Source organism: Mauremys reevesii, linkage group 27, assembly GCF_016161935.1.
Source record: "Mauremys reevesii isolate NIE-2019 linkage group 27, ASM1616193v1, whole genome shotgun sequence".
Classification (NCBI taxonomy): domain Eukaryota; kingdom Metazoa; phylum Chordata; order Testudines; family Geoemydidae; genus Mauremys; species Mauremys reevesii.
The window spans coordinates 1714488-1730000 of NC_052649.1; the positions used below are offsets into that span (position 1 = coordinate 1714488).

The 15513-nt window shown below is 46.6% G+C and overlaps 1 protein-coding gene across 1 annotated transcript; it reads left to right on the forward strand.

Annotated features, from left to right (window-relative positions):
- The first annotated feature begins 1530 nt into the window (after window positions 1-1530).
- LOC120392005 lies at window positions 1531-11942 on the forward strand. The gene is made up of 6 exons (XM_039516275.1): window positions 1531-2471; window positions 3129-3278; window positions 6882-7055; window positions 7698-7775; window positions 9948-9992; window positions 11663-11942. Exons 1-5 carry the CDS (start codon window positions 1733-1735, stop codon window positions 9974-9976), a joined length of 1170 nt encoding a protein of 389 aa, XP_039372209.1. The 5' UTR covers window positions 1531-1732; the 3' UTR covers window positions 9977-9992; window positions 11663-11942.
- The last annotated feature ends 3571 nt before the right edge of the window (window positions 11943-15513 follow it).

The following is a 15513-nucleotide window of genomic DNA, read 5'->3' on the forward strand; positions in this document are numbered from 1 at the left end:
TGGTCCCCAAACTCTTCACAGTCACTCCCCTGCCACCCCGTCCGTGCCCACCCTGGGAGATGACTCCAGGGATGGGGGCACAGATGGGAGTAAGGGGGCCAAGGCTGAGGCTGCAGCTGGGGGAGGGTCTGGGGCTGGGAACAGAGCCAGGGTCAGAGGCCATGGCTGAGGGCAAGGCTGGGGGAGGGTCTGGGGCTGGGAACAGAGCAATGGCCAGAGGCCAAGGCTGGGGGCAAGGCATGGGCTGGGGCCGGGAGCTGGGGCGGAAGCCGAGCTGGGGGCCGAGCAGGGCTGGGTGATGCTCCCTCCTCACCCCCTGGGGCCCGAATGTTCCTTCCACTCCCTGGGTTGGGGACCTCTGCTCTAATCACTACATTACACTCCATCCAGGCATTGGTTCGTGCTGTTTTATTGTGGCTAGAAGGTGCATATCAAATCAGAACGCAGAGTCATTGATTGAATGCACAAGCTGGTACTACTCAGTAATACTAACAGCACACACGGCGCTAGGTGGTGAGGAGGGTGCCAACGCCTCCTTACCAGAGGATGAGATGGGGCGAGCCCTGTGGAGCACTGAGAAGAGGGGCTTGAGCAGAGCAAGTGGCAGTGGCAAGGGAGGTAGGAAGGGCTGGAGACAGGTTGGGATACATATAAAAGCATAAGAAGAAGGAATATGAAGGAGGGGCCAGGGCCAGGGAAGGAAGGACGCTCTCCTAAAGCAGAGAAAATATATATATGGACCCAGTTCCCCTGCTCTGCTCTGTGATGAGGGAGCAAAAAAAAAGGGGGGGGAAGGGCGGGTAGCAAGAGAAAAAGCATTTCGGTTTCACGCTGAAAGATGCAGCCTTGGCTCAAAATCAGGGATTCTCTCTCAACGAGCAGATCCCAGCCACATAGAGAGATGTCCCCATAGGGACAGGGGTGGGCTGTGGTTATGGTTACACTTCTGATGGGCTTTATTAACCCCTCTGGATACCGCCAAGATCTGGGTTCAAATTCAGGCTGGTGGAAGTACTGTAAGAAGATCAGGTCTCAAGCTGAGTCCTACAAATGGTCCCTGTGATGCCAAAAGAAAAAAAAAGAGACAGTGAAAAATGTAACCAAGTACCAATACCGCGGTGTTTGGGTTTCACCAATAGTGAGATAGATGAATGCGCAGCCTTAACGTTCTTCTAATGTACTTCTGGATGGAATCCAATCTGAGCAGATGTTTGCCATTATTTTCCCTGTAGAGGCCCACAGAGAGGGTACAAACCACAATGAATCCAAGACACAATTTCTAAATTAATCGTACACTCATCTTGGGGAGACAGGACTAGAACTCTTCTCCTTCTGTTCCAAATAGACAGGGATTGGCTGCAGGAGCTAAAGGAGAATGCCCTTAGCTGACACTAGTAGCAGTTCCCTTATATATGCTCTGTGGGCCCAGTCACTAAAGGGCGACATCACTCGCTCACTCACGTGCACAAAGCCAGTGCAGCACAACACCACGGGCAGAGAAGTAGCTATTGTGATGTCACACCCAGGGGCAGCAGCTCCAGGGTTGCCTGCCCCACACCATGTAGGAAAGGAAAGGTGGATGGTGTCAAGAAACAACATCAAGCTCACACGTGTGCAGGATTTGGATTGTGAGGGATTGACACACGGTTTGGCAGGGGCTCCTCGGCTGACAGAACCAAGCCATGGGCATTTATAGTCCAGATCCTAAGCAAGGCAAAGCACTGCAGTTGGTATGAAGATGCCCAGTAATAAACCAAGCAAACTAAAAATCCTGCCTAAGGATTTTGACCAAACCAAGGAAACCACATCTTGGGCCTCTGTGTCTCAGTCACCACATGGACACCCTGAGCATCCGATCCCATGTGGCAGCAGAAACAGCGGCGATGCCTCCTTGAGAGCGTTATTGCTCGAAATCCAGAAGAAAACAGACAAGAACCTAGAGATCGTGACAGCCTTTGATGGTAAAATCGTGGGTCTCAATACTCGCATGGATGTGCTGGAAGGGCGAGTCACCAGCCTGGCCCAGTCAGCCGCTCAGAACGATTCCTCGGTCAAGAACCAGAAGGTGAAAACCCAACAGTGCACCCAGGCCTTGGAACGCTTGGCCCGAGAAAACAGCCACCTCGGCACCCGCGTGGAGCTACTGGAGAGCCAGGCCCGGGCCCGCACGCTGAGGATTCTTGGGTTACCGGAGAAAGAGGAGGGGAGAGACTTGATTGCGTTCCTGGAGAAATGGCTGCCCACCGTTCTGCGGCTAGACGCACCCGGGGACCCCATCGTCGTGGAGAGAGCCTACAGGGAAACAAACTGGAGGCAGAAGCCTGGGACAGACGCGTGCAGGACTGTTATTGCTCACTTGGCGGACTTACGAGGTAGAGAGAGAATATTACAGCAGGCCAGGAGGCTGAAGAATATTATGTACAGGCGGAAGCAGATCCTGATCTTTCCAGATTTAAGCCCCATCCCCCAAGGTAAAAGGAGGTGCCGGGCCCTAGGCTGATGGGAGTTATATAGAACCTGGAAATGGCAGTCCTGTAGCCCGCAATGCACAGGGCTCAGTCATGAGCAGGATCTTGAGGATGGGGAGAACCGTGGCCCATGCTTCTTTGTACGTGAGGGACATCAGGCAGCAGCATTCTGCAACATGTGGGGACAAGGAGTGCTGGGGAGGTCATAGAGAAGAGAGTTGTAGTAACCAAAGCATGAGAAGATGCAGACCGGGAGGAGGGTTTCGGCAGGAGAGGAGCTGGAACAGTGGAGTACATGGGGAAAGTTGCTAAAATGGCTTCAGGCAGAGAGGTGGGATGAGAGGGGGAGTTCTGAGTGAAGGTTATGGGCCATGGAAGCCCATGGGAGAATTGAGTCAAGGAGGAAGATAGTGGAAATGCGGTTGTGCTTGAGGATGCTCTTCTTGCCCAAGGGAGGAGCTTCTGCCTCTTTAACTGGAGAAACTGGTTAAACTTTATCCCCGTTGAAAATCCCAAAAGGTGACACTCAAAACCCCACCCTCCCTGTCCAGCAGCGCCAGCCCTCTGGACAGGACCAGTTTTAGGGCTCAGCCTCTCACCAGGAGGATGTGAGGGCATTATAGGAAGATGACAGCTGATTGTCTTCCTTCCTTTCTGCAGAGTTCAAGGAGGCCTTCATGCTGTTTGACAGGACCCCAACCGGGGAGATGAAGATCACCTATAGTCAGTGTGGTGATGTCCTGCGGGCTCTTGGGCAGAACCCAACCAATGCTGAAGTCCTGAAGGTGCTGGGCAAGCCCAAACCAGAAGGTAAGAGAAACCAGACCAAGGTGGAGAGAGATTGCGTTAATTTGTTAATAGCTGCAAAGTAGACCATGTTTCATGTAGGAGATAGACCTTCAGCTTCATTCCCATCTAATGGCTGTGCAGTGTTCTGTAATGAACTGGCATATCTATATCTACCTACCTACCTATCTCTGTATCTATCTGTACCCATACACCTCTCTTGCTCTTGGTTAAGCATTGATACCCATTCGTCACCATGCCAGAGCTGAGCGAATAATTCATAACTGAGTTATCTAACTTCACTTCTTCCATTAGCAAAACATCCGGGAGCACGTTGTAATTTTTCTCTACATTATTCTTTATTGGACAACATTTTCTTGCAAATTTCATTTACTCCATGACTTGCCATTCATAATTCCAGCTGTGGTTGGTTGTGTAAGTCATCTGGTACTGGTCAGTTCATTGATTGTACAAACATCACCTTTACCATCAGGTTTCCGGTGCAAACGCTCGCAGAGAGCAAATTTAAAATGACCTTTACCTATGCGTTTGTGCACATCAGCTTAAAATTCACTCTTTGTGAGTATTATTATCATGATCATTATATTGTCGTAGCACATAGGAGACCTAGTCAAGGACCGCAACCCTGTTGAGCATCCATGCTAGTGAAACCTGATTGCACAAATGTTTGCAGAAAGTAAACGCAAAAGGGACAGAAACACAGCAGAAGGGTTGTATGGGTGAAATGTATCGATCAATCTGAGTTCGCATTTTCTGGCAAAAATTTTTGCCCAACTCTACCTTTATATGCAGTTCCTGCAGGTCAAAGGTGGAGGGCAGCAGGGTAGGGAAGCTTGTGCTGAATTGTTTCGTAGACAGATTGGGGACTTTGGTCACTCGGGCCTTCAGTCTAACACCTTTCACCAGCACACAGTTCATGGTATAGATGAAGTGACAAGGCACAGGGAAGAAAAGAGGATCACGGGCAGGGGAGTGGGGCAGAGAGGAAGTGGGTTTCTATTCACGAGGTGTCTATTCTACACTTTACCTCTGAGACAATCGTGTCTGCAACAGAAAGTCCCACACGAGGTCCCAGTCCTGATCTCTGGGCTCGTGGACTCTGCCCGTGTAATAATACACTTGAGTGTGGCTGAAGGCCCAGATTTTGTGTTGCCAATTTTGGTTGGACTTATTCCTTGGAGGTTATATCACATGACATAATCTCTAATTAGAGATTAATCTTGATATCCTGGAGACTCCAGGAAAATCCTGGAGGATTGGCAACCTTACCCAGACTAATGAAGACACCTTAGGGTGCAATTGATTCAGCCACCCTAGGGTTGTAAAGACAGCAACAGGGCTGTGCTCCTAAACCCCTTGAGCAGGGTGTTCCCTTCCATTGACGTCTCCTCTTTAGGGCAGAATACACTTTGGGGCAGCAGGAGATGGAATGGAGAGCCACACAGCCACCCTGTGGCATCAGGGACGATAGGAGAGGAGGGTCAGAGCCAGTCTCCCCCAGCTGCAAAATCTTTCATCGCTCATTTTGTTGCAGATCATGAGTCAACAAGAGCTACTGGGTCAGTATGCACCTGAGGCCCCTCTTCTTACTCACCCAGGCTCCGTGTCTCTCCTGTTGTCAGTGCTCTGCACCTTGACCCTCCGTTAGGTGACCAGATGTCCCGATCTTATAGGAACAGTCCCGATTTTTGGGTCTTTTTCGTATATAGGCTCCTATTACCCCCCCGATCCCTGTCCCGATTTTTCACACCTGCTGTCTGGTCACCCTAACCCTCCGCCCCACCCCCTTCCAGAGCGGGTTCCCCCGCTCCCTGCAGCTAGAATAAAACTCCCCCATTCTGCAGCCGCTGTCTCCCTGCCAATGCCCTTGGGAGGGCTTTCGTGGACAGCTCATCTGGAGCCTGAAGGGGAAATCTAGCCTGTAACAACAGGAGTTTTGTGGTGGAATTAGCCCCACGGAGAGAAGAACCAATGAGCTCCAGCTGTTTCATAATTTAAAGAAAATGACTCAGAGACTCTTTATGCCTGGATAATTCCGCCCCTCCCCCCATCAAATATCACCCTTGATCTGGCTCAGAGGACACACTACCCTCATCGGGTGGCTCACCCCTGATTGCATTGTTCTTGGGCCAGATCCTCAGCAGGTGTGAATTGATGTAGCTTCATTGACTTCAGGGAGCTATGTGGATTCACACCAGCTGGAGATGTGGCTCCTTAATTTTACTTTTTGCTTAATAAGAACCTGCTGATTGGGAAACTCTCTGGGTGCCTGAACAATACCCATAAACCAGTTAACAAAGGAGTATGTTGACCAGGTCAATCAAATTAATTCCCACAACCCCTGTAGGCAGCCTTTCCCCTGAGGAGAAAGCCAGATCCTTGTATAATGCCCTGGTGGTAAAAACACGGATTCTGACAAACTGACAAAGGAAGTGAATTCCAGAGCTCTCTGCTGAGAACATTCTGCCCACATCACCTGAAATTCAAACCTCGGAGCTGTTAGCAAAGGCAGCCCAGCTGATCTCCACTATGACCTATCCTGAGCATTCATAAAACATGAGTCAGGCCCCCAAAATTCATGACATTTTTAATAAAAAATAGGGGAGTGCTTTTTTATTTGCCTTCTATTTCTGAGCCCTTAGAATGCACGAGAGTCACCTTTTCAAGCTGCTCTCCATGACAATGAGGACTAGAAATATACTAGCTTTTCATGCAGTCTCCTGATTCCAGAAGCTGGGGCTTTGATGAAACCCCCAAAGGAAAATAGCGACAGTTGCAACACTAGATCAAAGCTGCTGAGATGGGTGATTATATCCCAGACTTTCCTCTCTGCCTAGAAAGTGCTTTTTTTTTAAACCCGGCCATGATCAGAGAAGTAACTGCATAAAAACAGCCCCTTCGGACTTGGCAGATCAACTCACTGTGTTTTCTGAGTCAGTTCTCCTGGCTTGACTGACACAGACAAGTTGTTATTCCTGTTAGTCCTGCAGAGCCAGAGCAGTGAGCTGGGCCCTGATTCTCCACTGCTTGGATTTAGTAGTGTTTTATTGCATGGTGATGACTGCATGGTGCAGGGCAAAGGGAAATCAGCTGCTGGGTTCTACTCTGCCTCACGAATCTAACCCAACTCCCTCAGACGTCCCTGGACTCTGGGTCTTGGCAAATAAAAAAGCCTTTGTCAATGGGACTAAAGGCTCCGGTCTCTGCCCACCTGGGGCCATTAGAGTGTGCCTGACAATTCCCACAAGAGTAGGTGGCAAGCCTTGTTTCCTAACCAAATTCTACTGTGTTTAATTGCCAATCTACTTCCATCAATTTGCTTCCATCGTTTCAGTTTGGACACAGGATTCATCCCTATTTCCCTCCCACATATACGGTTAAAGAGCTGCCTGGTTCTGCCTCAGATGGCTTTGAGGTAGCAAAGTGATTGCTCTGTGTGTGTGTATATATATATATATATATATATATATATATATATATATATATATATATATATATATATAGATATATATATATATATATATATATATAGCTGGTAAAGTGCTTTGGTATAAAATGTGCCATAGACTATTTAATTAATGCCACCTCCTTTGTCTTCTCCATCAGAAATGAACACAAAGATGCTGGACTTCGAGACCTTCCTCCCAATGCTGCAGCACATCTCCCGCTCCAAGGACCAGGGAACCTTTGAGGACTTTGTGGAAGGCCTGCGTGTCTTTGACAAGGAGGGGAATGGCACCGTCATGGGTGCCGAACTGCGCCATGTGCTTGCCACACTGGGTATGGGCTGGAGACAAAGCTAGATATGGTTGACCTGTAATCGTGCAGCTTGGGGTAGCAGGGTCTGTTCCAGGTGGCAGAGATCCGGGCTGTGAAGGTTGGGGTGAAGTCCTATGGGTGGGACCTTGCTCAGGTATAATGCATTAGAGGAGTGACCCTTTTATCTGTGGAAGACAAGGATATAATCTTCCTCTTCCAAATGTTGATTCTAGCCAATGCCCCAATTTAGTATTAATATGGACATGACAGTGCTGGCATTAGAAGAGTGAATGGCTCCAGGATAGAGAGCCTTTCACATCCAGGGCACTGGCTCTCATGAGACCCAGGCTGGTTAATGACTCAAAGTTGTTCCCAACTATCTGACAGCTCTTCTCTGGATTCCTTGCTCCTCTTCTCTGGATTCCTCTAATGGTTCCAAATATGTAGCCCATTGGCTCATGTCTGCTCTGTTAGTCAACCTTCGATACAGTGATTAGCCAAGAGACGAATCTTCTCCCAGATGTTAACCTGACATCTGGGAGGCTTTGGGTGTCTCTCAGGGAGTAGCCATGGGAGACATAATCCACAGCAGCATGAGCCCCAGCTGGAGGCAGTGCTAGAGTCCTCATCCTAACCAACCTGTCCTTCTGCTTCTACCCCTAGGAGAGAAGCTGACGGAAAGTGAAGTGGAGCAATTGATGACAGGACAGGAAGATGCCAATGGCTGCATCAACTATGAAGGTAGGAGGAGAAGATTCCTTTCATGGCTACCCCACCCATTTCAGTCTGCTCTGGGATGCTAAATGTATCTTCTGACCACATGGAAAGAGAAACCGGGGAAAACCCATCTGATGCCTGTCCTAGTCAACTAATTTGAGATCAGGAGAATGTTTACCAGAGATTTCCAACAAAATGTTCCCAGGATGCAATGTGCCTAGTGGTCACATGTGCAAAGACAGGGGAGCGAGGGCAGTTCTAACCCTGACTCTGACAGTGGTTTGGTGTGGGTCAGTAGGACAGAGGCAAAGTGCCTGTGTATTCAATAGTTCACTGGTGCTGTGTCATATGAGCTCAAAATGCAGGGCAAGATCTCCCAGGCTTTCCAACCAAAATGACCCAAGAACAATTTCAGTAGCAGGGAAAGGGACGCTCTGCAATGCTCCTCTAGACTGACTCCTTGTCTATACTGCTTTTGTCAGTATAAAAATGTTGTAAAAATAACCCACACTCCTAACTGACATCATTATGTCAGGAAATGTTTCTAGTATTGACCTGGATTCCAGGGCACCCATTACCCTGCTAGATCCAGCCATGATCGGACCATGCATCTGGGGTTTCTGATGAGCAATAAATGGAGGGATGCTGATGTTGCTGCCAAAGTGCAAGTCAAATCATGTCCCCTGTTTTTTAAATCCCTTTTCTGATCTCTGTGGAAATCCAAACCTGGAAGCTGGGATGAGATTTCCAGCTGTTGTCCCAACTCGGCTCATGATGTCCACTTCACCCTGGCTTAGAGCCTTGTGGACAGGATGAGTGTGAGTGTGAGGCAGTTACTGTGGGCCTCTAAATCCCCAGAGGCTGGAAAGCCTGGAAGCTTGTGGGACATTTTGTCAGTGTACATAATCCCAAGGAATCACATGGAACGTAGGAACATGTAGCACCACGACTCTTAAACACAGATGGGTGCCCCAGCACCGGTACGCTAGCCTTTTGTTTCTGGTAGTCTTGACTTCAATGGGATTACTCAGTTAAACACGTTTGCAGAACTGGGGCCTAATCCTTTTTCCTTTCATGGATCACTTTAATGATGAACCTCTGTACTAGGCGCCGGTGCACCATTGCAATGCCTGCCTTCCACGAACATGTGGGTACTCTAACCCACCGTTATAGGGTGGCTGGCCCTTTAAAGGGAGAAGGGTCTCAGCCCAACCTGTGACACATCCTACTGTCCTCCCCAGGTGGGGAACATGAAGCAAGTCATGTGACCAGGGGGTCATGTGACCGAATCAGGCCTCTCTCTGGGGTACATAAGGAGGAGGTCTGGGGAGACAATCCAGACAGGAAGGTGTGGAACTGGGAATGGGCGGGCAGTAGGGAGTTTGAAGGCTCCTGTAGGGGACCCTGAGATACCAGGGGGAAAAGACTCTAGCTAGGTAGTGCTGGGAGTGTCAGGGAAGGTTCCAGGTGTCAAATACTGGGACTGGCTTGATGAAAAGTGGGAAACAATATTTATATAGACCTTAAATATATGAACTCTTGATTTGGACTTTGAGGACTTTATTTTGGAACTGTTTATGACACTAAACCAGCCCATGTAAAGGGGCTAGAAGACAGCCTTTATTAAATTACTCGGGCACCTTGAGGAGAGGGAAACTGAGGCAAAGATGCTGCAGAGCCACCCTGTGCCACAAGGGGGCACTTCTGAAGGTTACACCCGCTTTGTTACACCCGCCATGGAGCTTGATTGTTCTACAGCAGCCCAAGTCCCTCAGAGGACTGACTTGCACTCAGTTAAATGGAAGGTGATTGGTATTAAATGGTGCTGCTGATCCCTGAGACTGGAATATGCAAAAGACCTACAATCAGGGCAAGATTTTCGGGAGTGTTCAGCATGTTGACTGCATGCTGGGTGCCGAGGTCTTTTGAGAATCTGGCTGTAAGTGGCACAATGGGAACTCCTGAGAGCGGAGTGGTTTTGAGCAGCTCTCCTCAACTGGGGGGTGCGGGAGGCGCTGAGCACTTGGAAATCTCACCCCGATCTCTATGGGAAATTTGTCCCCACCTCTGGTTAACTGGTGGAGTTACCCAAAAGGTCTGGGAACTGCTGTGATGCGCTGTGCGTGCCAGAGAGCAAGGGCTCGCATTCTGATCTGGGTGGATTTTTTAAAGCCTTTCTTCTTGTTTCCTGCTCAGCTTTTGTCAAGCACATCATGTCTGGTTGAAACAAGAATCTTCAGGGTGAGTTTGTCTTGATCTTTCATTGTTTACCCTAAAATGTTTGAGCCAACTCGGTCTGGTGGCCTTGCAATGAAATACCACCAAGATACCAACAAAAAAAACCAAAGTTCCTGCTGATGAGCTACATTCAAAATTGTGTTATTTTTAAAAAGATTTCTAGCAGCGTGAGCCATATGGCTGTCGATTCTGATGTGGAAAAGGCAGAAGTATTCAATAAATGTTTCTCTTCTGTATTTGGAAACAAGCAGTGTTTATATTTTATAGTGACAATGAAATACTTTCTATTCCATCAGTAACTGGAGAAGGGGGAGTGTCTTTAAATCTGCAGGACATGATACCCAAAAGTATTTAAAGAATTGGCCAAACAGATCTCTGAACTCTTAATGTTGGTTTTTAACATATCTTGGATTATTGGGGACATTCTAGAGGACTGGGAAAAAGCTAATGTTGTCCCGGTATTTAAAAGCGGTAAACAGGATCACCCAGGTAACTGTAGGCCAGTTAAGAGCTGATTTGATGATGGTCTCCAGATACCGATATAAGGTTGTTTCTAACGGCAGAAAGCTCTTTAATCTAGCACTAAAAGGCAAACTGAAATCCAGTGATTGGAAACTGAAGCTAGACAAATTCAGACTAAAAATAAGGCATAGATTTTTAACTGTGAAGGTAATTATTAACTATAGGAACAATCCCCTAGGGATGTGGTGAATTCTCCATCACCTGACATCTTGAAATCAAGACTGGATCTCTTTCCAAAAATATGTTCTAGCTCGAACAAACATTATGGGCTAGATACAGAGATTCCTGGGTGAGGCTCTTTGGCCTGTTATGCAGGAGGCTGAACTAGATTATCATAGTGGTCACTTTTAGCCTTAAAATCTACGACTGTAGGGATGTTGACATGTTAAAAGTTGTTTGTTTAAAAAAAAATTCCTTACTTGTATTACGAAAAACCCCTTATTAAAACTGAGAATATGCAAAATTCACCATTTATGCAGTTTATTTTGCATTTCACTCAGTTTGCACAAGGAAAATAGACCAGTCAGCGTCACTTTCCTTAGGGGGACATTATTAACTCAAAATCTAGTTGGTTTAAAAAAAAAAGTGTTGAAAATAATGTTAGATGCTGCCGCTGCCCCTGAATCCCCCTTTGTGGTTTCACTAACTCAGTGTCTTGTGTTCTTAAATGTTTTCTCCCCTGCTGCTTTGCGAAAGACCCCTACCAACAAAAGCGAAAGAGAGCGACTGCTCAAAGTGCTGTCAAATACACAAAATGAACAAATTCTAAAGAAATAGAAGTACTTCTTTCCCCTCCAATCTTTTTCAGTTTTAGGTGTTACTTGAAACAGCAGAAGACAGATTTTTTTTAAAAAGCAAAAACTTGCCGACAGGAGTCTGATTTCTAGGTAAACAGTGTCCCTGCAATTGCTAATCATTTTCTCTTGCATTCTCATGCACTAGCTCAATGCTGCAATGTTTAGTGGCAAACCCTGCAGGGGGACATTTAACTCCAAACACAACTATGTTAATGGAATACTATTTGTAATGTCATGAAAGCATTGCTATGAATATTTTGGCTCCGTCTGAGAGTTGGTTCTGTTATTTCACAGACTTATTATTATCATCATCCATTGTCATTACATTAAAATGCTCTGTGTTTTGCCTTCCAGGTTTTCTGAAATGTTTCCATCCAACTAAGCATTACCAACAGCAAGAATTCTTGACCCATGTCCCTTCCTTCCTAAAATGTCCTGAGTCCGCAGCTGTATCTCACATGAGCCACAACAAAGAGTCCTCATAGCCACAATGTACCAACCCTACACTATTGTGTGCAATCACCTCTGTATATAAAAGGACACATGTCTGCCCTTCCATTTTTAATCTTAATTTATTCTTTTGATTTTGTTTCCCTGCGTCGTTTGACCCATTAAATTTCACCCACACCCTGAATGTCATCTGTTTGCTCTGGTCCTTTTAAAAGCTAGATCAAATGTCATCCTCGCTCACTAAAGGTAAACTCAGGGGTGGGGGGAAGATGGGGGATGTGGTCAGCTTGCAAGATGTCAGCTGTTAGATTTCACAAGGAGGCAGGATGGAAAAGGTCTTTGTACAGGAAGGGAGCAGAGCCAGCTTTGGGGACCCGTGAAAACCACGTGTGAAGGAGGAGATGAGATCTGTAGGGCAAGTAGTGGAGACTGAACTCCTCTCTCTCTCCACTAAAAGGGGTGTGCGCCATGGTTGAACTTTGCCGTGGGGGAAAACTTGCGCTGCTGCTGCCCCTGCTCTGTGGATATAGGAGGTCAGCCTCCGGGGCTGTCAAGTCACTACCTTTCATCACGGCCAAAATTAAAAGAACGTTTATTGGCCCAAATCCTGCTCTCAGTTACAGTGGTGTAAATCGGAGTCACTCCACTGAAGGGGTTACTCTGGATTGGCAACAGTGTGTGAGAACAAAATTTGGTTCATAGTGTTTGTTTCCAGCACAGCCATGGTTCTTGGGACACTAGCACGTGGTGACTCCCCATGATATTTTGTAAGAGAGTCCCACAGGTCTGTGTTCAGAGGTAACTTGAATGTCTATTTAACTCCCTGCTTCTGGAGATGCCATCTTGGGTGGTAGGAGGGATGTCCCACCTTGGAGCTAGGGGAGTGCAGGAGTAAATGGAGGGGTCTTGCTTCAGAGTAGGGGGAACAGGAGGGGTATCCAGTGAGGAGGGAGTAGAAAGATCCCATCTACAGCTACTGCACAATGACTCCTGTAAACAGCTGCTCAAATGTGCTTAGACTCAGAAAATGTCTCTGAAATGGTGACATTGGAGCCCTGTCAGTACTAGGGAAACAGGTATGTTTTTAAATAGAGCAAGTTGTAGTTTTAGCTTGATTTATCTCACCCAGCTAACATGTTAAAATGAAATGTGATCTGCCTACCCTAGGATTTAAAAATGTTAGTGATCATGTTTTAAAAACACACCTTTTCTCCTAGTGTAGACACGGCCACAATGTCAGTATCCCAGAGCCTTTCCAGACTGATTCAGGCACAGTTATTCCAGATTGGATTGGCTCCATTTGCAATTCAAAGGGCTATTCCACCACTAAATGCCACCTGGGACCTGAAGTTCCAAGCATGGAGACAGAGCTCTCCTCACAATCCTAGAATTGTCCCTCCATAGCAGTGAAGTCGAGTGCAGTGGCTCTCAACCAGGGGCATGCGTAAGCCTGGGGGTCCGCAGAGGTCTTCCAGGGGGTCCATCAACTCATCTAGATATTTGTCTAGTTTTACAACAGGCTACATAAAAAGCACTAACGAAGTCAGTACCAACTAAAAATTTTATACAGACAAAATGAGAAAGTCAGCAATTTTCCAGTACTAGTGTGCTGTGACACTTGTATTTTATGTCAGATTTTGTAATCAAGTAGTTTTTAAGTGAGGTATCAGGGGGTAGCCGTGTTAGTCTGTATCCACAAAAACAACAAGGAGTCCGGTGGCATCTTAAAGACTGACAGATTTAATTGGGCATAAGCTTTTGTGGGTAAAAAATGCTTGTATGCAAACTTGGCTGTGAGTGATCCATCATTGCCCTTGAAAGTCAAAGAAGGTGGTAGATCTCTTCTGTCAAGACAAAGTGAAGTTTCGAAGGAACCTAGTAACTTCCTAATCAATAGAGATATAATGACTAACACAAGTGAAAATACATTATACCAGAAGAATTCACAGCCAGTAATAGAGGAAGAAGGAAGTCTTCCTAAGTAGTGTTTTTTTTACTCACAAAAGCATCAGAAGAAGTGGGGTTTTTACCCATGAAAGCTTATGTCCAAATAAATCTGATAGTCTTTCAGGTGCCACCAGACTCCTTGTTGTTTTAAAGTGAGGTGAAACTTTGGGTATGCAAGACAAATCAGACTCTTTAAAGGGGTACAGTAGTCTGGGAAGGTTGAGAACCACTGGTCTAGGGGTGTGGCGGTGTAAAAGGAAACTATTCTGTCATAGGAAAACAGCATTTTTTTAGAAGAGCATATTGCAAAATATGGAATACAACCGAAGAAATCAAATGTGTTGTATTATTGATCAATAACTGTCTCTGAGTAAGGGCTGACAGAACACAAATGTATTGAATATGTTAATTTCAGTTTGGAATATTGAATTCATATACTGTATGCAGATTGCATATATTTTTCAGATTTGGAAGGAAAGGGTTTCTGTATAAAAGAACATTTCCCAGCCCAAAGCAAGAAGGAAAATATTTTACAAAATACAAAGGGGAGGTGGGTGTTTGAAAGAAGCAATGACAAATATCCTTCAAACTAACGAGCATCTAAGTCAAGCCTGTCAGACTGAGAAGCCCTGAAAAAGGAAACGGGTGAAAAATGACTCATTGAAGACTAAAATAACATAGTGAGAAGAACGAATGTTCTTTCTCTATAGCTTTGAAAGTTAAAAAAAAATCTCATTTCAAAGTTTTATTTTTCCGGGAACTGAATGCTGACGTTAGCATGTGGCTATGGTATTCTAGCTCCAGGACAACCGTGTCCTGGAAGTGGAGTGATGGATGTGTGATACATTTCCAGACTGGATGCTTCTTTTTCTTCTGCCTCTCCCTTGGATTGTGCCTCGACATTCACTGCAAGGACAGATGGGTCTAGGGGGAGAGAGGTGCCGTGCGTGCTTAGATTTGCTTATTCCTTCTGTAGTCTCCAGAAGTTCTCCAGCAAATCCTCAAACATTCTCTCACACGGCCTTCCCCGTTCATTCTCCCACGTGCATTTGTGGGCAGGCTGGTTACAAGGATAGAAGCTGTTGGGAAAGAATTTCACTCATGCTCTGTTTAAAGCTAGATGTGGCTCCACCCCCTGCTTGGGGTGGTACAAAGAGAGGCCCATCCACATAACTACTGTCAGCTCACCTGGCACTGGCGGGGGCCCACTGTAGGCAGGCTAGGGGCTTCCCCCTCCCCAAACCATCATGTCCCGTAGTCAGGCAGGCTGGGGTTCATCCCAGAGAAAGAAGAACTCAGCCTTCACCCACCTGTGTAGAGGATTTGGAGTGAGGGTTGTGATCAGGCATACACACCCTATTTACATCCGGCTTTGCCAAGTAGCCACAGAGTGAAATTAACAAGACTGGCTGGGTCAGTGCTGCTGTTCAGGACACCGGGCAGAGGCAGCGGTGAAACAGTCAAGAATCATTCAGTTTCACTCTGCAGATGCATCTTGGGAAAGCTCTGACAGCAGGGAACTGGATTAGGAGCCTGGACATTGTTCCTGGCCCTCTACAGAATAGTAGATATGGCAACCACATGGCTAACCCCGTTCTGCCTTTTCTTATACCCTGAAAGGGAGGAGAATCTCTTCTCTTTCCGCTCTCCCCCGTTTTGCCAGCCATCTTCAGGATTCATAGTTTTCTTCCTTTGCTGTTGAATGGGCCGAGAGTCATTTCATTGCCACCTGCAAGAAACAAAAATGAAGATGAATGACCTGTCAGGCCAAGTTGAAAGAGGCAGCTTCAGTTTAAAAGCAGGGGCTC

Bases quoted from the DNA above. Each gene is read 5' to 3' on its own strand.
- LOC120392005 (XM_039516275.1), top strand. From the start codon at position 1,733: ATGAAGATGCCCAGTAATAAACCAAGCAAACTAAAAATCCTGCCTAAG. The intron at 2,472-3,128 runs GTAAAAGGAGGT...TCCTTTCTGCAG, and splicing joins TTTAAGCCCCATCCCCCAAG to AGTTCAAGGAGGCCTTCATG. The intron at 3,279-6,881 runs GTAAGAGAAACC...CTTCTCCATCAG, and splicing joins GGGCAAGCCCAAACCAGAAG to AAATGAACACAAAGATGCTG.